The following is a 24158-nucleotide window of genomic DNA, read 5'->3' as shown; positions in this document are numbered from 1 at the left end:
AAGCATTTTAACATTCCTCGAGATGAATCATCTTTCATGCATACTTGCAACATTTCTTTTTTCCCCCAGTACTGAGGATTGAGCCTAAGACTTTGTTCATGCTAGGCAAGTATTCTACTATTGAGAAATATTTATTGTTTTAAAACACCAATATGAAGATAAAAACAAACGAAATTTACTAATTAAAATATTCAACTTATTTAAATTGAAACAGCATTGAGAATAGAGGCGATGACGAGAACATCTACAGTTAAAGTACGTGGAGGATACAAGCAGAGAGGACTTCTGTCCTGATGCTACAATGAAAGAGGCACAAAATAACTGTTCAGCATGAATACGTAAGGCACGTCTACAGATAATCTTAGAATACCATAATGGCTCCAGTCTTAATGAGGGGGATCATGTTTTCTTGGTGGAAATAATATGGGGATGTCATTCACAGGATAGGAAAGAAGAAAGAGAAATGATGAAAAGTCCACTCAGCTTCATGTCTGCATCAAGGTCCTCCAGTTAGCATATTAATGTTCAATGTATGAAATGAGGCTGAGCACAAAGATGAACGCATAAAACACTGTCTTCAAGCAGTTTATAATTCAATGGGAAACAGATAAACAGTTTCAATATCCTGTGATCACTACTACAATGAAGAAAGGATGTTTCACAGAAAGGCTAATAAGCAAAACTTGGGATCAGTAACAATCATGAGGGAGATAAGAAAAATAATTTTACATAAAGGCAAAAATCACAAGAGAACTCTTTGTGATTAGAAGTGGTAAGGCATTATTAAGTTTGATCCTAGCACTAAATATCCCCCTGAAAGAAACAACAACAAAAACTACAAGTTTTAAGATGCCCCCCTAAATGGCCAAAGTGGGGTAACTTGGATTTGGTGGCATCTATGAAAGTTGTGCTGGAAACTTCTGGTGCAGCCCTGCAATCCCACAGAGTAGGTAAGCTATGAACTCAAGGCTGGACTGGTTTACAGCGAGTTCCAGGCCAGTCAAGCCTACTCAGTGAGACAGGGTAAAGAGTATGGAACGTAAGAAAATGACTAACCACAGGAGAGCGCTCTGTCTGGCCAGCAGATGAAAATGTTTCGGTAATGAAGAGGAATTGACCTGAAATAACTTAAGAGTTCATAAACAAAGAATAAAGTCCCAGGTCACATTATACAGCCTGTCACAAAGATGGTCATTTAACCTTCTTGGGAAACTGAACTAGGAAAATTGATCCATAGACTGATAAACGAATGATATTATTTTGTGGGATCACTGGAACAGCTGGCTTGAGAAGATGGGTCAGGATATAGCTCATAATGCAGTAGAAAAAGATAAAAACAAAAGTTTTTATTTATTTTTCTTTTCAAGACAGGGTTTTTCTTTGTAGCCTTGGCTGTCCTGAAACTCACTCTATTGGCCAGATTGATCTTGAATTTATGGAGATCCACCTGCCTCTGCCTTCCAAGTGCTGCGATTAAAAATGTGTACTACCACTGCCTGCCAATTTTCTATCTTCTTAATAAAGGCACAGTAAATCCAAAGAGTTACCACTTTCTCTCACAAAAGTGTCTCTTTCCAAGCTTACCTTACAACATAATTCACACACACAATGCACTGTGGCTGAGAGTTCTTCGTATTATATATAACAGTTGCTTGAGTCTCAACCCAGACATATCCACCTCTTTTTGCAAGCATCCTGTACTGTCCTGTGGTGACTTGTCCTTTAGTAAACACTAGGGATAAGAAAGTACCACAAAGAAAATGTAACTGAATTTTCCATCAAATAAGTGTCAAGTGTAGATTGTTACATTTTGTTTTATTTAAAGACAGGATTTCTCTGTGTAGCCCTGGCTGTCCTTAACTCCCTATATAGACTAGGCTGGCCTCGAATTCACAGAGAACCACCTGCCTCTGTCTTTCCAGTGCAGGGGTTTTGGGGTAGGTAAGGGTAATGGTATGTGCTACCATGATTGGCTGGATCACTGTTTTATTTTTAAAAGGAGAGATATTTAAATAATATCTTTTATTATTTAAAATAGTGTGACTGTTTAAGCTCACAGAGAAGCCCAAACACAACTGAAAATAAACCTCAAAGTAAAACTCCTACCTTACTGAAAAAGAAGAAAGTCAGAAGTGAGGGACAGAGTGGCTGCGGTTCCTTTAATGATGTATGGTTACAGTCAGACTAGAGACTAGGCACAAGCTCATTCAAGAAAATGGTACAACTATTTCCTCAAGCAGCAGAGAAGAAACTATTCTACAGAAATTTGAATGTATAAGCTGTTATCATACTGTAGTCTTCCAGCAATTCGTGCAGTCTAAATTGATTCCTGACTGAGGAGAATGCAGTAAATCAGCCATAATAATGCTATCGTGAGTACCTATGCTCTGACTACAGTTTGGGCAAATCACACTAATTCAGTGATATTCAATCTGAAAGTTTTTTAGGTCCAGATTAAACAGGCCAGTGAGAAATTATGAACTTTAACTTACTTTGGGATCTTAGACTTCATCTGAGAAAAACCCCAGAAACTTAGCATATGTCAAGAGTGTCAGATATTAATTACATGTGTGTAATACTCATTCCACTCACTGATTCACGGAACACATGCTCTGACTACCTTCTATTGACCAGCCATCGATTTCACAATATGTGTATGGAGATAATCTATCATATTTGACTTTTATTTAGTTCTGTTTTTAAAATTCTAGGGAAGCTTTATGTATTATTAAGTGAATGGCTGTAACAAAACAGTAATTTCATGATCAAGATGTCTTAGGAAGAATCTGGAGACTGGGTAGCAATTTTAACTAGAAAGTTAGAGATACAACAGTAGAGACTGCAGGGCTTAAAGCAGTGCGACTACCTCCTTGAGTTCTTCTATTGTACTTACTGTCATGATGAGTTTTGGTCAGATGATCAGAGTCCAAAGCATGATAATATTCATAAATTGAACGGCCCAAAAGTTCTTCTGGCTCATAACCCATCAACTCAGTAATCCTGTTACAAAACAAAACAATATTCTTCTTCACTTAATAAGTTTGAAACGCACCTGTAACAATTCTATACTTAGTATAATAGCCAGCCTCTCTGTGTCATTTAGATCCATCCTTGATATTTGACTCTTATCCCTTTTACCCGAAATAATGACCTGTCTTAAAAAAACTTATTATACATACTATAGTTGTGGAAGCAAGATATTAATAAATACTGATAATGCAAATTAAATGACAAAAGTTCCAAAGACAGTTCACAATTAGCTTCAAATAAAGTTTAAATCTCAAGCAGTATTTTTCATAGAGCTAACCTGTTTACCTTACACTTTTTAGGCCCACTGGCAAGGCCTCACTTTAAAAGCTCCATTATTGGGGCTGGGGATTTAGCTCAGTGGTAGAGCGCTTACCTAGGAAGCGCAAGGCCCTGGGTTCGGTCCCCAGCTCCGAAAAAAAGAACCAAAAAAAAAAAAAAAAAGCTCCATTATTATTAAGCCAAGGACATTCATACTAAATGGAAATTAAAGGAACAACCATTGTTATGCTTTAGAGGATAAGTCTTTTACTTGGCTTTAATATTAATTTTATGAGAATCAATTTCAGATGAAAGAATGGCATCTAATTGAGTATGGTCTGAAAACCAATTCCAGTAGCCTGTCTGGTCCCTGGCAGTTCTTTTAGGGAGGGAAACTCGAGCTGATACCACATGAGCCTTCAGGAAGCCATGAAGACACACTTTATGAGAAAGGCAAGGCTGTACTCCATATACTACGCCAACTACAAACGTTTTCCTCTAAAATCTTTCTGGGAACAAACATGAAGCAAGTGTTAGACTGCTAGGCTTAGACTTCAAGGGACTTTTTTTTTTAAACTGAGGTGCTGATAAAGATATCATAGAATGGGCATAAGCAAGGTATGCTCACAAGAGTATATTAAATAACATAGCTTGTGCTGTCCCAGTTTAAGATCTGCCAACAAGGGGTTGGGGATTTAGCTCAGTGGTAGAGCGCTTGCCTAGGAAGCGCAAGGCCCTGGGTTCGGTCCCCAGCTCCAAAAAAAAAAAAAAAAAGATCTGCCAACAAAACAGATTTTTAAAAATTTTAAAAACATGAATCAAACTCGTACTTCTTCACAAAGGGACACACCAAAACACATCAACACTAGATGGCAGTGCTACAAATAAAAATAAACTGCTTTAAAAATACTTGTTTTCCCCTCCATTCAAGAATGGCAGTAGGGACAGAATCTAGGAACTCACAAATGCTAGACAAAAGCCACCTCCACCCCCATCCTCTTTGTGCTGGTAGTGAGTGATAGAGCTGGGGCCTTGTGCATGCTAGGCTTTCTGGTTAATTTTTTTTTTCTAGAAACCTCTTGCATCAACTCCTCAGAATGAAGATATGGAAAAAAACTGCCCAATTATGAAAATCTTTCAGTCATTTCTATTATCTAGGGCCACCAAAATGGGCCAGCAGGTAAAGGTACCTGCTGCCAAACATGACAGCATGGGTTCAGTCTCTATGACCCATGTGGTGGAAGGAGAGAACCAACTCTCACTGTCCTCTGCCCTCTACCTTTGGGCTATGGCACACGAGCCCATGCATAAACAGTCACACACTCCACCACTGAGTGCGTGACTGCATCCGGCCCTAAAAATCTGTTCGGATTGCTCTTATATAGTTTTATATGTTTAAATGAAACGCCTATAAAATGAACTATTTCTCACTAAGCACGTTTCTAGCACTCCTGTAGATATGGAAACGCAACCTTCTGGTGTACTTGCCACTACTTATGCAAGAGACAGGTAAACAGTGCTAGGTGCATGTTCTAGGAATCAGGGGAACTACATTCCTTATCCAAGAGAGGAATGATAAGGTGAGAGACTGATTCTTACAGGGTATGTACACATTCAGTGTGGAAGAGTGGAGAAAAGAAGTTTACAAAAACCAGGAAGTTTGCATTTCAGGAAGAAGTTACAACACAAAAATAAATGCATAGAATAGGTGGTAGAGTCTGATGTGGCTATAGTATAGGCAATGGAGGCAAAGAATTCAGGAGATGCAGGCAAGAGGATCGGATAAATGAAGATTATGCATAGAGTCTTAGGACGTCTTGACTTAACCACACATCAACCAGTGTTTCTCAATTTAAGGAATGTTTACTATTAAAGGACACTGAGAACTCAAAATGGAAATACCAGACAGTTTCCTGGTAGACTGACTTCATGTATTTTGGGGGAAGCAAGAGAAAACAGACCAAAGAGAACTACACTGTAATTCAGTACCAAAAGAAGGCAAGAGACCCAGAAAATAGTTTCCGTGCTAGGTATTGATCCTCAGGCCTTGTAAACACTCTGTAAGCACTGTACCAATCACTTCTCCAATTCTTACTAAGTTGTTCTTAGTGTGTTCTAAAGCAACTGTGTAGTATGGCATTTGTCCACATCTTGCATCTTAAGGGGAGGAATCATCATTTCCATGAACACAGTAAATATTTAAATATATGTGCCAAATGATTATACCTGTACTTTACTAAGTGAAATAAACAGCTATTTGCGGATAGTCTTGATATTAGAAGTTTAAACGTCATTGTGTTTTCTTTATTTGCTTTGTATGAGTGCATGTGTGTGGGTTCATATCACAGCAAGAAGGTAGAGGGCACAGGACAGAGTGTAGGAGTTGGATCTCTTCTTCAACCACATGGGTCCCAGAAGTTGAACTCATGCTGTCAGGTTTGGGATCAGGTGCCTTTACCTGCTGGCCCTTGGTGGACCAGGATGTTAGAAATATGATGTAAGATATTCTTAAAATTGAGCAATTTTCTTCCATGCTGAGAATGACTCTGTTGGGCTATATAGAAGCAAGAAGCTCCTAGAATACATATTTAACCAGAAAACAAGAGTCTCTGGTGTGAGTGAGTTATCTTCAGGCTGGCTGTCCTTTAACTGATGTCATGATCATTGTATGCATTTCTGATAGAACCAGAGGGGAATGCCACAACCTTTCTCATTTTGACTCCTTTGCTTTCCTTTCTCTCCAGCCTGCCCTAGTCTATTCTACAGACGTTTAAAAATAGATGAGCCTTTCATTTCCACTACACCTTTACATTCTGGCAATAAACAACATAATATAGTTCTTAGTTTTTCTCCCTTCCTGGTATTAAAATTGACACCAGTATTAAGTATACTGGACCTAAAACAAACTCCTAAAGGCCTCACAACAGACTTTTGAGGTCTGACCCTTCTAGGTAAAGATTGCCAGTTTTACATCAACTAAGTACCAGAAAGAAATCCAATATTGTGCGACTTTAGTCAGGGCTCTGTCAATATTTCTTTGTCTAAAGCATGAAGAATTATCAAAATGCTAAGAACTTAAAATTGGTGTTTTGATAAAATCATTACATCAACTACCTCAAACGGGACGGGAGGTAAGAAAGTTAATGTGCTTTCTGGTTGTAGTGGCATATGTCTGTAATCCACAGGGATAGAGGCAGGTGATTTCTGTGAGCTGGAGACTAGCCTGGTCTACAGGGAAAGTTTCAGAATATCCAGGGCTGTGTACTCTTTCTCAAAAAACAAAACAAAACAAAACAAAACAAAACACCCTAAGCAGCTAACCAACTAAACAAACAGAGAAGTGATCTGTGAGAGGACTGATGTATGTGTTCACTGTTCTCTAGGGAGCAGGGTCAGAACTTCAGTTGGCTACACAATCTCTGTCTATAACTAACAGGCTATACAGCTTGCAGCAAAAAAGAACCAACAAGACAGCAGCAGAATACACACTACGACATTAGCATGTACAAGGAATACTGCCTAAGAAGATGCTCTTAGGCATCCTCTTAAGAGTGAGTGTATGCAAAGGCACAAGACATTCAAAACGAACATGGAACTCTTGGTTAGGAGTGTTTGGGACCATATCCAGATGGGTGATTCTCCTACCTCCTGATTAATTTGGTGAACTGAGAAGAGACTAGACAGTAAATACCTTTCCTCGACATTTTAATACATTAAGATTTAACTGCACATGACAGGCAGGCGTTCATATATAGTCCAGGTCAGCTTTCTTGTCTTATCTTCCCAAGTGTTAAGATCACAGACATACAATACCACACCCAGAATATACTATCTTTTGATAAATAAAAAATCTCCTTCCACCTATAATACTACAAGAAGCAACGGATGCATTTCTAATAAGAGAATGGCATGATCTGATCCTCACCTTGGGAAGCCTTTAGATACAAAGGATATACAGGTAAAAAGGCACAAATCTGTTGGCAGAAATGCAGCTTAAGAGTTTATGGTTGGGGCTGGGGATTTAGCTCAGTGGTAGAGCGCTTACCTAGGAAGCGCAAGGCCCTGGGTTCGGTCCCCAGCTCCGAAAAAAAGAACCAAAAAAAAAAAAAAAAAAAAAGAGTTTATGGTAACAATTCAGGCCAAAAGTAATGAAATAAAGAAGGAGCACAAGGTAGATACAATGGGAGAGACAGTCAAACAGTGCATTTATAATATTTACCACAAACTGCACTTAGTCAGGTTTCAACAATGCTATGTCAACAACATTAGGAATCACCAGAGGAGCAGCAACTTACGCTGTCTGGGAGCAGGAGAGTAGTTTAGTAGCAGAAGTATTCATTCCATTACTTAGAAAAGGATGTGGACGGAAACATTAAGCTGGCAATTACATAAGTAGTAACAGACTTGGGAAATGGTAACTAACGGGTGGAATGGAAGGTGCTCAAGGAGAGCATGTAGGCTAAAGGCCAACTGTTGTTGCCTACTCTACAGAAACTGTGTATCTTTAAAAGTTACTTTCTCAATTTAAGCAAAATTCCCTAAAACAAAAGAACTTCCTGGTTTTTGTGTTCACTGTTTGCACAGTACCAAGGCAAGAAGTCAGTGCCTTTTGCACATTGGACAAGTGGTCCACCTGACTTACATCCCTAGCCTTTAAAATGCTCTTTTGAGACAGCTGACTTGGAAATTACCTTCCTCCTGTCTCAGTCTCCCCATAGCGACATTACAGAAGTATACCACCAGATGTGGTCAAGAATTCATCTTAATGGATTTTGTATAATAGCTAAGTATAGTATTTATAGTAAAAAAGCTAATCTTACATTTTTGGATTCTAGTATGCATCTTCAATATTAAGCTTTATGAACACATCAATTAAGTTTTTACTACAGTGAGGTAAAAAAAATTAAATCTAAATTTTAAAAATATAAAATAGTTAATTTACCTTTCATCACAGTAAGAAAATTTCATATCGAGGCTGTGTCGACTGAGAAATGTCTTGCTGTCTAAAGGAATTTCAATGTTTGATGGATGAGGAATGGGTTCACAAATCAGCACCAAGCACGTCATAGGCGGTTTCTTGTAGCCACACTGCGGCTGGTTACTGCTGGTATCATACACATGAATGTGGCCTGTGCAGTGCAGCACCTGTGAGTAAGAAAATAAGCAGTTACCTTTTTAAAATGAAGAGGAGAGGAAAGCTGCAGAGATGGCATAGCAGTTAAACATTAAGAGATAATGAGGTATTCTTAAGAAGGCACTGTGAGGTAGGATGCTAGATGAGCCAGAGGTTTGAATGCTGACTGTTTTTCCAGAGGACCAAGATTTGATTCCTAGCACTCGCATGGCAGCTTACAAGCATCCTATTTCCAGAGGATCCGACACCTTCTTCTCATCTCTTAAGGCACCAGGCATGCATGCACTGATATATACATGGAGGCAAAACATCCATGCACATAAAATAGAAACTAGGGATCACTTATAATCCAGAATATGGATCTAATGCCCTCTTTTGGCCTCTGCAAACACATACACTTACATATATCCAATTAAAACACTAAAATACACACAGACAAACATACATACACACACATGTTGTTTTTAAAAAGAGGTATCTTTGTATTAAGTCTAGGCTATCTTTCCTTCTTCACTAATCTGGTCATTTCAGTTGATTTTGCTCTGGTAACTATGGTTCAACACTGAACAAGAAAATGAAACTGAATATTAGAATTTAAATACTAGTTGGTAAAGCCAACTAATAAGTTAGCTTGGTATAGAAATACCGTATTTCCAATAATCTATGTTTATATCTCAAATCAGCAAATTATTATACTATTTTGAATGGAGATTACATATACTAGATATAAATGCAAACATGCAAAAGGGAACAATTATACCTTTTCCTTCACAACTTCTATCTGTATGTATGTGTGCACGCTGTGTGTGTACCTGGTGCCTGAAGAGGTCAGAAGAGGATACTACATGTTCTGGAATTGGAGTTAGAGATGACTATGAGCTGACACAGGTTCTTGGGACCAAGGCCAGGTGCTTGGCAAACAAGTGCTCTTAATTACTAAGCCCTTTCTCCATTCCCCTCATAACTCTAAGCAACTCATTTGGAGGGGTTATGTTTATTTGTTTTGCTTTCTGAGTGGGGCTCGCTGTGTTCCCCTGGCTGGCCTGGAACTTGCTGTGTAGATAAGGCTGCCTTCAAATTTGTAGCAGCTGTTTTTCTGCTTCCCAAGTGCGAGGGCCAGCTAACTTTCAGCACTCCTGGTGAAAGCTCTTGATACTAGCATGTAAGTGTATAGGTTTATTTATCTATAAATCAAGCCATACTCAGTTTACTTACCTTCCACGTTGCTGACTTGATGTTCATCGTCCTCCCCCGGCTTGTTAGGGTACATTTCATTCTGAGAAAAAAGCTTCGCTGCGTGTTTTGTTCTTTCCCCTTTCTCACTGGGCCTAATGAAAGCAAGAAACAAAGTTTTTTTCTTTTTCTTTTTTTTTTTTTTGGAGCTGGGGAACAAACCCAGGGCCTTGCGCTTGCTAGGCAAGTGCTCTACCACTGAGCTAAATCCCCAACCCCAAGAAACAAAGTTTTAAGTCCTAGCTAAACATAGAAATCTGTTAAAATGAGAGCAGCAAAGTGAGGACCTCAGCATTAACACAAGGATTTGCTCCCTCTTCACCCACTCCCACACATGGTGGGTCTGACAGCTCCATCCAGTGAGAGCAGTTAAAGACTGCAGTGATTCCCTGAACTGTGGGAGGAGCCCACACTTTACATGATTAATTTACTCATCTGTGCTGGTGAGTTCGGTCCAAGTAATGAAAATTAAAAAATGGTATAAATTTACCCTGTTAAGTGTGCTGTCGGTATATAAGGATGTCCCCCTAGAAAGAACCTGAATAAATACTTCAATGTCTTTTACCAATTGTGATAACTCAATTTTGAATAAGCAGCAATGTGTTTATAGAACTTTAAAAATGCCAGCTTACCTTTTGTAAGTGAATAGCATATGTGTGTATGAAAACCAGGCAAAATTCTATCAGAAGTTACAGAAATCAGCCATAATGGTCCATGTCAGCACTCTCAGCACTAGGGAGGCTGAAGGAGGAGGATGGAAAATTCTAGGCCAACTTGAGCTACATGAGACCTTGTTTACGATTTAAGATTACAAAATTAGGGGCTGGGAATGTAGTTTAATGGACAAGTACTTCCTTAGTACATACATGTGGGTCTAGGTTTGATCCCCAGAACCACAAAAAGAAAAAGTCACAGAAATAAAGCAGAGAAAAATCAACTCAAGTCTAATTTAGTCTTAATGCCAATCCTCATAACTAAAAAATTAAATTACATTTAGATGGCTCTGAAACAGCATCTAGATTTCCTATTTTTATTGCTTAGTCTGGTTCAAAACAAATGCTTCACTTATTTGAAATGTCCAGAGAAGAGGACTGAAGGTTGCTCAGGACTGAATTTATGGAGATTGTTCATCAGATGATAGATGGATGAAAGCTAAAGATACAGAACTTCTTTTTTGAGAGACAATGAGTGCAATGGTACATGCCTTTAATCCCACCATTTGGGAGGCAGAGGTAGGTAGCCCTCTATGAGTTCAAGAACAACTTGGTCTACTTGGAGTCCTAGGCCAGGCAAGGCTACATAGTGAAACCCTTCCTCAAAAGAAACACACACAATAAAACAATACAGTTTTAAAAATAAAGTCTATGAATATACTAGAGAAATTATTGAAATTTATCAATTGGTTACATTTTAAGATATATAAAATGGAAGTATTAGGAAAACAAAACAAAACACAAAATATCCATTGTTCAGGATCGAGTGTGTATACCGTGAGTGAAGCAGAGACCGATAATTAGATGCAATGCCTTTAAGCAGGTAATAGTTACATCCAGTAGGGCCAATAGCAATGTAATACAAAGTAGTTAAGGCTTAATAAGAATGTTTTCAGAGAGCAGAGACAGAGGGAATTAAGAAAAAAAGACCAGTATACTCTGTTTAAGAATTCGTATTAAAAACAAACTGTTAAAAGTCTCTGTAATTCAACAAGGATTTCAAGAGTTACAGAATTCTCATAACTTTTTTAAAAAAATTATTTATGTGCATTGGTATTTTGCTTGCATGTCTATGGGAGTGTGTCAGATCTTGGAATGTCAGGCAATTGTGAGCTACCATGAGGATGTGGATTTGAAGTGGGGTCCCGGCAGGAGAACAGTCAGTACACCTAACCACTAAGTCACCTCTCCAGTCCCTCTCACTTCTCTGCTTGGCTGACTTGAAACTAGTTAACATAAACCAAGATGGCCTAGAAATCAAGAGATCTGCTTATACTGCCTCCTAAGTGCAAGGATTAAAGGTGTGTACAACCACATGTGCTCCAAGACAACATAACACTTCCAACTATAGTCCCAAGTTACTGAAACATCCGTAGAAGTCAAAGTGCCTTTGTGCTCTTAAAATCCTGGCCATGCCCCCACCTTACCTCTTTGGGGCATTAAAACAGCCTGAACCCAAACTGTCACTATGTATCCATAATCATCTAAAATCTTATTACCTGTCATTTGTATTATAACTTGCTTTAATATTGCATTTTTACTTCTAATTGTCTTGGTCTTTATAAATTATCGTTCCATTTTGTCTACTCAAGTATGTAATTAACTTATTAATTCATGTAATTACTTATGAAGTCAATGAGTTTTTAAAACTTTTGTGAATTTTCTAAAATGTAGAATAACAGTTTTTTTTTTTTTTAAAGATTTATTTATTTATTATACATAAATACACTGTAGCTGTCTTCAGACACCAGAAGAGGGCATCAGATCCCATTACAGATGGTTGGGAGCCACCATGTGGTTGCTGGGAATTGAACTCAGGACCTCTGGAAGAGCAGTCAGTGCTCTTAACCACTGAGCCATGTCTCCAGCCCCAGAATAACAGTTTTAACAACAAACAGAATTTACATTAAATGTGAAATAACATTTTCTCTTAAAATCATTACTAAAAAAATAAAAGTAGTAACAATATCTGACTGAAAAAAAATGACCTGTCATATTAAATCAAACAATAGACTTTTCTCACCATTTCTGTGTGTAAGCATTTCTCTCATTTCCTCATGGTCACATGGATGGGTAAAATCAAACACACTGTGTCCAGTTAGTTCAAACTGCAAACACATTAAAAAAATTAGATCTATATCACATAATCATAAAGTACCCATAAGTGCTCTTCATATGTGGTGACTTTACCTGAGTCAACCCCATGTATTTGTTCACGTTATCAGAAATGTAAATCATGTCACCATCATCTGTTAGCACCATAACAAAGCCATCCAGGGCTTTCAGATAAAAGCAGTTCATCTGTGCTTTCATTTCATCTTCAATGTCAAGATCACCTGTAAGGGCACATGTGGGAAGAAACAAAATAAGGTTTTCTCTCAGATACTTTTAAATATCTATAGTACATATATTTATTTCTATATATTTTCTAGTTATTTTACATAATTGTTTAAAGTAAACAAATTTGCAAACAAGCAGATCACCAAGGGAGTAAAAAAGGATATTTTTAAAAGATAGGCTATGCCTTTATACCCAGTCCTAAAAAGGAAGAGGAGGATTGGTCCCTGTGAGTTCAAGGCACCCTAGATACAGATCAGCCAGGGCTACATGGTGAGACCCTGTTGACAGAAAGGGGGAGGGAAGGAGAGAGGGAAGGAGGGAGGGGGAGGAGGAAGAGGAGGAGGAAGAAGAGGAGGAGAGAGACAGACACAGAGGAGTAGAGAGGAGGGAATGAATGGAATGAGGCTTTAAAAGCAAGTAAGAAAAAAATGCTGTCATGTGGAAGAATCAAGAATATATTCTACAGAACATAACAATGACGACTTTACTAGGTTATAATATCTATTCACTGAACATGCTATAAAGTACAAGGGGCTATAGAGTTAATGGATTTTTACTTATGTGTTTAAAAATAAAGGGTAAACCAAAACAACTTACAATTACAAAAAGGATTATTCCCACCACTAAGCAAAGCCAAGCCTGATAAAGGAGTAAAGACCACTGAAAGACATAATTAGGTACTTTAAAACAGCATTGTGTGGGGGTCATGCTGGAGGCATGGCTCAGCAGTTAAGAGCACTGGCTGATCTTTCAGAGGACCTGGGTTCAATTCCCGGCACTCACAACTGTCTGTAACTTCAGTTACAAAAAATCCTCTTCTGGCTTCTGCAAGCACTAGGTATGCAAGTACTGAAGGCAAAAATGCTCACACACATGCAATAACAGCTGAATTCATGTGTTTGAAAAGGGCAGCATTATGGGGCCAGAGAGACAGCTCCACACTTAGGAATGCTTACTGTTTAATTGACAGGACAACATTTGGACACCAGCACCACATTAGGTTGCTCATCAATACCTGTGACTCTAGCTTTAAAGGACCTGATACCCTCTTTGGCCTCCATAGGCCCCTTCATAAAGGCATATCAATATGCGCACAGGGCACGGGGATGCATTCTCCTCTGTCCCTCTCCCTCTCCCTCTCCCTCTCCCTCTCCGGGAAGTACTGTAGCCTCCTGCTAAAAGGAACTTCTAGATGTTCATAATTTCTAATTTTCAGGTCTCTTACGCTTTAGCAGAACTCACCAGCATCTAGAAGTTTCCTCACACGTAAGTAACTGATGGTGAGCCTCATAACAGAAGCTTTATCAAGATGGGAGCTCACGTTGTGGGGAAGTGGCAACTGATGAGCAAGCTCATAAAAAACTTCAGACTCTTTGCTTCGCCGAGATCGTGCTGCATCCCTAGACTTTTCTTTTCGACGTTCGGAACTCATCCTACTTAATGAGGGGGGGGGGAGGGAAAGGGAGAGAGAGGAAGAGAGAGGAATATAATTTATATATTAGTTTGTCTTAAATAAAACTAATTTTGCATTTTTCTGTTTACTGTATAAATAAGGATTAGAAGAAGTCATGTAAAATTATTATATAGGACTTGTATGGAACATGAACAAAATACTATATCAGATAGCTTTTATATACAAATTTCAGATTATTGAAAACATAATAAATTCCTTTAAAATGTCTAAGCCTTTAACATTTCCAAAGTAGATGTTTTCACCCCCAAATTTACAGTAGCTTATGTATCTAATACCTCACAATCATTCCAAAGTATCTCAGTATAGAAAAGCCCTAAATAAATTTGAAGAAACTAAAGTGTATGATATAACAGTTTGAGAAGAGGTAATAAATTTACGGGCAGGTTAAGACACTGGTAGCTATGCATGATTTGATTAGTTTCTTTTGACATCAATACCTTCCCCACCTACTCTCTTACATTAGCAGCTATAGCAAGCTACCACTTTCAGTTTGCCTACCTCCTCAGACACTGCCTATCTAGTGCTGGCATAATGGACACCAAATAAATGCAAGAAAAGCAAAGATGAGCCACAGTGCTGACCCATCGGTGGGCTAGTAGGGGTAAGGAAGTACCAATATAATGATAAACATTGAGAATTCTTTCCAAACAGTCAGATGAGTTTATGTCATATCAAGTAAAGCTGTCTTCCTTTGCTAACCCTTCTAGCAACAGGCTCTTCTTACTTTGAATTGAATATAAGGCTAAGCCTGGCTGTTCTTAGCTGCTTCTCTAAGCCTGCCATTACCAAATATTACTCTGTACCAGGTGCTTAGTTCTTTCATAACAACCCATAAGTATATTAAACAGGGCCCTCATTTTATGAAAAGAAGCTGGGGTTCCACAGATTAAAAACAGCAACTGTGTGGCAAATAGGATAGGAACATCAGTGTTTAAGTCTTTCCTTTTCCACAGTCTTCGCTATTAATGGAGAATGCTGCCTCTATTTCACTCCTGCTCCAATCTTACTAGGTCAGGTATTTGCTAAATGTTGAAAACAGCACTTAGAATTCATTAAACATTAACAATACAACAGGGACTTCTTTCATTCAGTTCTTCTTGTACTTTATGAACAAAGCACATAATCGTCTCTTCTTTAAGTCTCCTTCTTTTCAATATAAGGCTGAAAAAGCTACAAGCAGAGAAACAATTTTCTTAAGTAACTGTCAAGAATTCTCAGCAACTCTCTTGTTAAACAGTTTTCAAAGTTTAATAAGGAATATGTATATTTGTTAGATACTAAGCTGTGATAAAAAAATTTCAACTCAAACATTTAGTGGGTGTGTCCAATTTTTTGACATTGGGATACAGCAGTCATTAACTGTGCAATTGAGTTACAAAATGTTTCAACAAACCTCAATGTTTTGTGTGAGTACAACTACTTGTGCTAGCCACATTTGTACATATTGTGGGGCACATGTGGTGTGTAGGTCACTGGTTGGATACACCTCGTTGTAGAGCAATTTGACTCAAGAATCTTAAGATTTTAAGTAGGGCTATTAAGAAGCTTGTCACAAACAGGGGGTTAGGTCTGATACACTGCATACAGGTACAAATTCTAAAGAAAAGAAAAATCACTTGGAGCTACTTATATAAATGAATCACTATATTCTATAATAAAAATATTGAGGCCATATGAGACTGCCATAAATCAACAGTTTGAAAAATTTTTAAGTACATTAAAACTGCCTTGTTTTTCTCACTATTGATAATTTGAACTTTGTAGTGAAATAGTTTCAAAACTCATTTCAATTTATAATACTCTGGAAGAGAGGTAAGAGAGATAGCAGAGATCTACTGGGTTACAATGGACACTAACAAATGTTGTGTACACACACACACACACACACACACACACACACACACACACACGCACGCACTGACAGGGTTTCACTTGTATACCTCTGGCTGGCTTGGAACTTGCAATGTAGTCCAGGCTTGCCTCCAATTCACAGAGATCCATCTGCCTGTTCCCAAAGTCTGGGATTAAAAACATGAACCGTCACACCAGGCACATTTTTCTTCTTTTAAATTTGTGTGCAGTGGTGGCTGTGGGAAGCAGCACATTACTTGAATGATCAGCGATCAGCCTGGATTTTAAATCAGGCTAGGTGCAGAGAATCATATAAGCAAGTTGAAACACTTAGCTATTCTCCCTCACAACTTAACAAATCTAAACCACCGAAAAACAGCCACTCAAACGAAATACCTGACAGAAAATTTTTGAAAAAAGTTTTAAGGATTTTAGAACCTGAACTGCCTACTTAACTACTCCCAGGAAGGCTCTGTATCAGTCAGTCATTTACCACCGAACTTTAGGATTCACAAAGAATTTTTTTTAATCAGACCCAGAAGTCTAGGTTCCAGAGACAGATCCTGTACTACCTCTTACCTTAGCTTGCAATCATGAGCTGTGCAGATTTGCAGCATGCAAAGTACTATATCTCTGCAAATTACCAACTCCATCCATGTTGTTGTAAGGTACAGATCAAGTGAAATTCTGCTTCTTCTATGTCTATTTGAGGTGGTTTTTCAGCCAAGTATATAAAGTCTTGTCTTTTGAATAAATTGTTTACCAATTTCTACAACTATTCTAGATAAAACAGAAACTAATAAAATAGCTAAATCTTTTTAGCACTGTGGTTTCTGTTTAAAAAATTATCAGGCACTACACATAAAACTAAAAAAAAATCTTTAATTTTTACAGAACTCCAGAAAGTATTTTAAACCATTGCCTTATTAAGTTTACATACAAAGTTTGGAATAAATATGTTGTTTTACAAAGAAACCCCAATATTCTTTAGGTTAAGAAGACAAAATAAGTACAGATGGGTTAGGACATCTATTTGTGTCATCTATTTAATTACACCAAAAAACTGTTAACTTTCTGATTATAAAAAGATGTGGCTTTACCAGCTGAAATTAGGGGCTCACCCTGCTAGTGTGCTTGCTGTTCTTGCAGGTAACCAGAGTTCTGTTCCCAGCACCCGCAGCAGACAAATCATAGCTGCCTGTAACTCTAGCTGCACAGGAGTCCAACACTCTCTTCTAGCTGCCACAGGTGCTTGCACATATGAACACACATGTATGTGCATATATACATAAACACAATAACGTCTTTTTTAAAAGGAATTAAAATTATGAAGACTGAGGCAGGAAAGAGCAAGTTTGCTGTTAGCCTGAGTTGCAGAGCAAGAAGATGTCTCAAAACAAACAAATAAACAAACAACAAAAAGCCCTAAAGTTAAATCATAACATTAAAAATATTGGCAGATGATTAGACTTATTCCTAAAATAGTTCATGTATAAAATGTTTAAGTTATCCCTGAACTCTATTATTTGACAAAAAAACAAAAAAATCTCTGTAGCTTTGAAAAATAAGTTGTTCTTTCCGGTTTTGTTTTGTTTTAAAATTGTGTTTGTATTTCTACAGGACAGACATTCTGAAGCAAATGTTCAAGATAATGACTACTTAAGTTTTTGAATCAGTAGGAGCTTTCCTGAAAAGTCTGCACCCATTTTGTCTCTGCCAATCAATGAATACATCTATGTATATACACACTTTCCTATGTTCTGTGCAGTATTATACATTACGATTAAAGAAAAACCTTAATAGTTTTGACCAAACTGATGAATGAGAACTATGCCTCTTGCTTCAATCTCATAAACCTTGTATTTATTTATGTGTGCACCTGTCTGTCTTGCATGCATGAAGAAAGGTCTGAAAAGGGTCTGGAAACCCTTGGAGCTACAGTTATGGATCTTGTGAAATGCCTGCCTTGCTATGTTGGTGTTGGAACCTGAACTCCAGCCTCAAGACTGCAGAAGTTTTCTACTACTAAGTCAAAAGTCTCTGTGTCTGAAGAAAATGTCAAGGAACTTTCATGATTCCTCCTTTTTAGCATGCTTGTATGTACTTATGGTGCTTATTACTTAGGTAATAAGTATTCTTTTCCTAATATTCTAAATATTTTTCAATTATTAACTTATTTAATCTTTACTATCATCATGTTATACTTGCACTGCATTTACACACACACACACACACACACACACACACACACACACACACACACACACGGAGTTTACAAAGTTAATAAATGGTCAGACCTGTATTCCAGTTTAAACAGTTTTACTGATTGAGAATCCACTATTAACAATCATCAAGACAAATACTCCTAATTCTAGGCTATTATTACAAAGTTTAAACACTGTTGATTGCAAAAACCCAATGCTTAAAGAAGTTATACAGGTTAGCTTCTTTGAATACAGGACTAAAAGCTGAGCTACTCAGAGGGATTCATTACCAGACTGATAAACCTAAAAACCTTATTGAAAAGCACCTACTCTGATGGCAATGAACTGCTTACCACTGATCAGTAACTCTTCAAAGCAAGACAACTTTTTAAATGAAAAGTGAATCAAGCTGATGATTCAGTCTACCCTCTGTCCTCCCACACACTGATATCTGCAGAGCAGCTAAATGAACATCTTATTTCAGTAAGATTTGTTTATTTGCTCAGTATCAGTCTGCTATAGCATCTTCCTTATTTCGTTTGCACTCATTCTTACTTCTTTATAAGTCAAAACTAAAGAATAAAGGTTGAAGCTTTGTTTTTAAATACAAAGCAGCTCTCAAAAGAAGTGGTTTTTAAGTAAGGGGTCTGCTGTTTTAACACTGCAAGATATCCCAACTAAGATTTTTAACTTTCATAGAAAAACAAAAAGAGAGTTTACCAAGTTTTTGGTTTGTATTTCACAGCACGTTTGAGGAGATTAAAAAAATACCACTGGGCCCAGAAAGCTAGCTCAGTGGTTGAGAGACAGCATTGCTCTTGCAGAGGCCGTGACTTTGGTTACCAGTACCCATGTCAGGCAGCTTCACATGCTTTATCTAGGATAGATCTGATGTCCTTTTCTGTCCTATGAAAGTACCTGTACCCCCATACACATACTTGCCCATATTAAAAAATTAAAAGGAAATTTAAAAATCACGCACATGTGTGCATGCCTGTGCACCACTTGTGGTAGAACAGGGTGTTGAACTCTCTGGCTCTGGTTTAGTTGGGAACCAAACCTGCCTCTACAAAAGCAGCAAGCGCTCCTAACTAAACCATCTCACCAAAAAGGAGGCTTACAGACAAAAGGAGAGAGCAAAGATACCGAAACAGTTTGTGGAAGAGGGCAGTGTTTAAGACGTTTCCTGGCTTAATCATTTCCACACTGTTTTTTGATTTGTTTTCTTAGAGGTCCTGCTGTGCTGACCACGCTGGCTTCAAACTCTAGGACCTTCTGTCTCAGCTTTTCAATGTTAGACGACACATATAACACTTAAATCTTTTACTATTTTGTTCTAAAATAATGTGGTCAGGAAAATGTACAAATTACAATGTTAAATTATTCAATCAGCCGTCTGTGTATGTGTGTGTGTGGTGTGTGTTGAATGCACACATAAGGAGGTTACAGGATAATGTTGATCTATCACTCACTCGAGACAGGGACTCTTACTGAGACAGGGTCTCTTACTGAACTGGAAGATCTTCCTAGCTCTACCTCAGTGTTGGGATTACAGGTACATGCAGCCATACCAGGCTTTTAAAGTGGATGCTAGGATTTGAACTGAGGCCCTCATGCCTCCACAGGAGTGTTATTCACTAAGCTATTTCCTTAGTCTATTGAATCAAAAATTTTATTATAAATATAACTCCTAAATCCAGCCAAAACTGATTAGTTTTGTTCTACAAATCTTTCCCCAGAAAGTGTTGTTAGTTTTCAGTAAATTGACTCCGTATCAATTTTCCAGTTTAAAAGGGGGGTAGAGGTACCTCTTAAACAAGTATTTTATATTTGTTATTAAGAGTACTTTTATTGGGGCTAGAGAGATTGCTTGTGGTTAAGAACACTGACTGCTCTTCCAGAGTTCAATTCCCAGAAACCATCTGGTGGCTCACAACCATCTATAATGGGATCCAATACTCTCTTCTTGTGTGTCTGAAGAGAGTGACAGTGTACTCACATATATAAGATAAATAAGTAAATCTTTGAAGAAAAGAGTACTTTTATTATTAGTAGGTTCTTTTCATCTGTTAGTAAAACTAGAATATCTCAACCTAACAATATTTAATAAGAGAAAAACCACAAACTGGAAAACCCAGCAAAAATTGATATTTTAACATGGGTACAAATTTAAATTGGGACTATAATCTAAAGCATCTCCTAAAGTCTAATCGATAAAAATGAACTTTTAGCTGGGCATGTGATGCATATCTTTAATCACACTCTCCAGGCAGGCAGGTGGATCTCTGGAAGTTTGAGGCATAACAAATCTAGATCAGTCAAGGGTACACAATGAGACCCTATCTCAAATATAAAATGGACTCCTGACTGAGTTTATTTTCTTCCTCTACCACCACCACCACTACCACAAAGGAAAAGAAATAAAGTAGGCTAGAGAGAGAGTTCAGCAGTTGAGAGCTGTACTTCCAAAAGACCTGAGATCTGATCCTATACTCAAATCTAGCTCCAGGGGATCAGAAGCCTCTGGTTTCCACAGACACCTGTACTTATATGCAGACAGACAGATGGACAGACAGACAGATACACACACACACAATTAAAATAATAAGGAAGGGTGAGACATAATAGAATACTTCTCTAGTTGCATCAATGTGAAGACAGAAGCAGAAAAGTAGTAACCTAACCTTTTATATCTTCCTAGAAAGACTAGAAACTTAATAATCTAATTTTAAGATCTTGAAAATCCGGGGTTGGGGATTTAGTTCAGCGGAAGAGCGCTTGTCTAGCGAGCGCAAGGCCCTGGGTTCGGTCCCCAGCTCCGAAAAAAAGAAAAAAGAAAAAAAAAAAGATCTTGAAAATCCTATATTATTCTAAATTAATACCAATCCTATATTATTTAAAGGAAAAAAATAAGTGGTTATATATGCCTAAGGTCAATCTGGAAACTGAGGGGCAAGGTCTAGATATCTTTTTAAATTCCTTCAGGGAATTGTAGAATACATTAAAATTTGGTATCCTGGGCTAATGAGATGGCTTAGTGGTTAAAAGCATGAGCTGCTCCTTGCAGAAGGCCTAGAGTTCAAGTCCCAACACTCTAGTTCCAAGGGACCCAATAACTTCTGGCCTCCAGGAGCAATGTGTGCATGTGGTACTCAGACATATACAAGGCAAAATACCCGTATACATAAAATAAAAATAAATCTTAAAAAAAAAAATCTGGTGTCTTTCACATTATTATAAAAACCACACACACTTTCTGTTTATTTAGCAAAATACCTTATGGTATACCAGGGATAAAAGATTTAGAGTGATTCAATAACTGTAGGTCAAGGAACGTTTCTTGTCATTATTTAGTAATAATCTTCTAGCAAATCAAATTTCAACAAAAATAAAACTAAAGAGGTAATTATTAAGCCATAGAAACTAGCAGAGAACCATTAGGAGGTTTCATAACAAATTTTACAAATATAGGTCACTAATTTTTGAAATATGATAAAAATATTTTTTACTATAGCAACTATAAAATATTGTATATTGTGAGTTATAATTGATAAAAATAAACTATAAAAACACTCAATGACAAAAACAGTAAGAAAGAATGCCTGCATATTTTATTAAATATACAATAACACATGAGTAGGGTTCAAAGACAGTCAAAGGAATAATTTTTGTGGTTCCCCCAACCCCCTATTTCTCTGTAACTCGTGTGTGTTTGTGTGTGTTGCTGGGGATGGAAGCAAGGGCTTTACACATAAAGAATTTAAAAAAAAAATCTTTAAATACCTTTATGAATCTATAACTATCAAGAGTTAAGAATCACTGGTCCATCAATACCAGCTGTAGTACCCTCCCCGCCCACCACACGCCCCCTCAATGTTTCAATTCCTGGTTGGCTGGGTGTAGATGTGTGCCCAAGGCTTACAAAGCTTTTAAACAGCACTCTCCCACCCCCACCTTCTGCATTCATTAGTCATCCTTCTGTATTCTAAGGAATACTTCCAAAAGCCCCTCCTACCTCCACATTCTAGATACCAATATCTGCAGAGAAGTTCCTTTCTCATACAAAATGGTAACATTTAGATGATTTACAATACTCATGTGTAGGTATATAAATCAGCTTAACTAGTTAAACTGTTGAAGAATGACCAATTCTGTGCTTGTTCTATAGAAATGCTACTCATCCAAACCAAATGTTTCAATCCCTAGCTGGCTGACAGATACAGCACCGAAGAACATAGAAGGCAAACAGTATCTCCTTTCAGTTTCATAATATACTATGACAAAGTAATGGATTCAAATTTAGAACAGGGAAACTAAACTTTGTGTATGTATTCAGAAGAGTGTGTCCTTTAAAACAATTTCTTTGAATATGATGGAAGATGATTAAGTTTGTACAAGATCAGAATAAAAGTATATACACAAAAATCATACTTTGAAGTTTTTCCCTCTTTAGTTCTAAAAGTTAAACACGATGAAGAAGCTATCAATAACAAAGAAGTTCTTGTGAGACAAGAGTCTCTACTCACCATCTATATTAATTGCTCCTAACAAATGTTAACTAATTTTGAGTAATAACCCTCTGATCTTACTTCCTTGTCTGTGAAAAAGATAATGTTCTCATATGTAGTAGGTCTCAGACTCCATGTAAGAAGATCCTCCATTTTAAAGTGGTCTATGTCTTTCTATATTTCAGACACTTAATACATAAGTTAAAAGATTAAGACATTATAGGACTTCTCGTAACAACGATAAGAAGAGTGAGAGTTACCTTCCGACATTTAAAAGGATGTTATCTGGAAGGCAGATTTGGTGGTTTATGCAATTTCAGAGAACTGTTAGCAGAAATGGAAATTTTGTCCCATTCAAAGAGGTCAAAGCAATGTTAAAGGTACATTTTATGAGAATTGTAAAACTTTCATTTTGGTATCAATTAAGTATATTTTGGATTATAAATGATCTCTCTTTTTTAATGTGCATGGATGTTTTGCCTGCATGCATATATACATGCCTGGTGCCAGAAGAGATGAGAAGAAGGTGTCAGAGTCCCTGAAAAAGGAGTTACAGATGGCTGTGCGGCACCATGTGGACACTGGGAATCAAACTCAGGCCCTCTGGAAGAGCATTATTGGTCTTCACTGCAGAGCCATCTCTCGAGCCTGATCCCTGCATAGTTTTATAATCCTGCTACAAGTCTGTATTTGAGGTGATCAGACTGGTATCAAATAACCACTAAAAAGGCTACTCTGTAGCTCAAGGTAGCTTTGAACTGGTGGCAACCCTTAGCTTCCCAAATTCTGGGATTGCAGATATGACCAACACCCAGAGTTGTGTTAGATAGGACCATGCCATAGCCAGGGTAACCTGGGGTCCCTACCCTCACTCTTGAAATAGTGAGGCTGAGCTTGAACTTGACAGTCTTCCGGCTCAGCTTCCTGAGTGCTCGGATTACAGTCATGTACCATACACTCAGCTCAAGACTACATGCTTGTCAAATGCAGTATACTTACACTGAAGCCTCTGGGCATGTTCCAAAAATTCACAAGGATTCTTTTTCTTCCAGAGGACACCTAAACATGAGTCAGAATTGATAAAAACGGGAATAAACTACCTAACGACAGCTTCCAAAAATGAGGCTTTCGTATTAGGAGGCTTTTAATATCTTTAAGAAAATAAATTCTAATTAAAGATTTACCAAATTAGCAAATATGATTATTGACAATTTTTTTCCAACTCTGTTTTTTAAAAACCTTTTAATGGATTTTTTGGGAATTTTACATCAGGAACCCCAATCCCATTCATCTTCCGATCCCTTCATATATGTCCTCTGCCCTTGCAACCTCCCTCCCAAAAGAACAAATATTTAGATGTGTTGAACAGCTCCTTCACGCATTCCAGCAATTCACAGATGGGGTGGATGTTGG

At 37.7% G+C, this 24158-nt stretch overlaps 1 protein-coding gene and 1 long non-coding RNA gene across 6 annotated transcripts in view; one reads left to right on the top strand and one right to left on the bottom strand.

Moving 5' to 3' along the window:
* Window positions 1-23928, top strand: part of LOC120103553 (uncharacterized) — a 34206-nt gene extending 10278 nt beyond the window's left edge. The window contains exon 2 of one of the 2 annotated variants that reach the window (XR_005506032.2): window positions 13925-23928. This is a non-coding gene — a long non-coding RNA (uncharacterized LOC120103553). Of the gene's footprint in view, window positions 1-214 lie in introns of both variants that reach the window. The other variant, XR_005506033.2, reaches the window with a different exon arrangement.
* Window positions 1-24158, bottom strand: part of Hif1a (hypoxia inducible factor 1 subunit alpha) — a 47281-nt gene that overhangs the window by 7384 nt on the left and 15739 nt on the right. For 2 of the 4 annotated variants that reach the window (XM_006240196.5, NM_024359.2), the window contains exons 2-8: window positions 13951-14144; window positions 12559-12704; window positions 12392-12476; window positions 9638-9750; window positions 8231-8433; window positions 2894-3000; window positions 1585-1732 (exon numbers count right to left, since the gene is read on the bottom strand). In XM_006240196.5, the coding sequence (XP_006240258.1) occupies window positions 1585-1732; window positions 2894-3000; window positions 8231-8433; window positions 9638-9750; window positions 12392-12476; window positions 12559-12704; window positions 13951-14144 (996 nt within the window). The remainder of the gene's footprint in view (window positions 1-1584; window positions 1733-2893; window positions 3001-8230; window positions 8434-9637; window positions 9751-12391; window positions 12477-12558; window positions 12705-13950; window positions 14145-24158) is intronic. The other 2 variants (XM_006240197.5, XM_006240198.5) reach the window with 1 other exon arrangement.

Source organism: Rattus norvegicus, chromosome 6 (assembly GCF_036323735.1).
Source record: "Rattus norvegicus strain BN/NHsdMcwi chromosome 6, GRCr8, whole genome shotgun sequence".
In the NCBI taxonomy this organism is placed as follows: Eukaryota; Metazoa; Chordata; class Mammalia; order Rodentia; family Muridae; genus Rattus; species Rattus norvegicus.
Note: the sequence above shows the minus strand (reverse complement) of the source record. Positions and strands in the feature narration are given on the sequence as shown.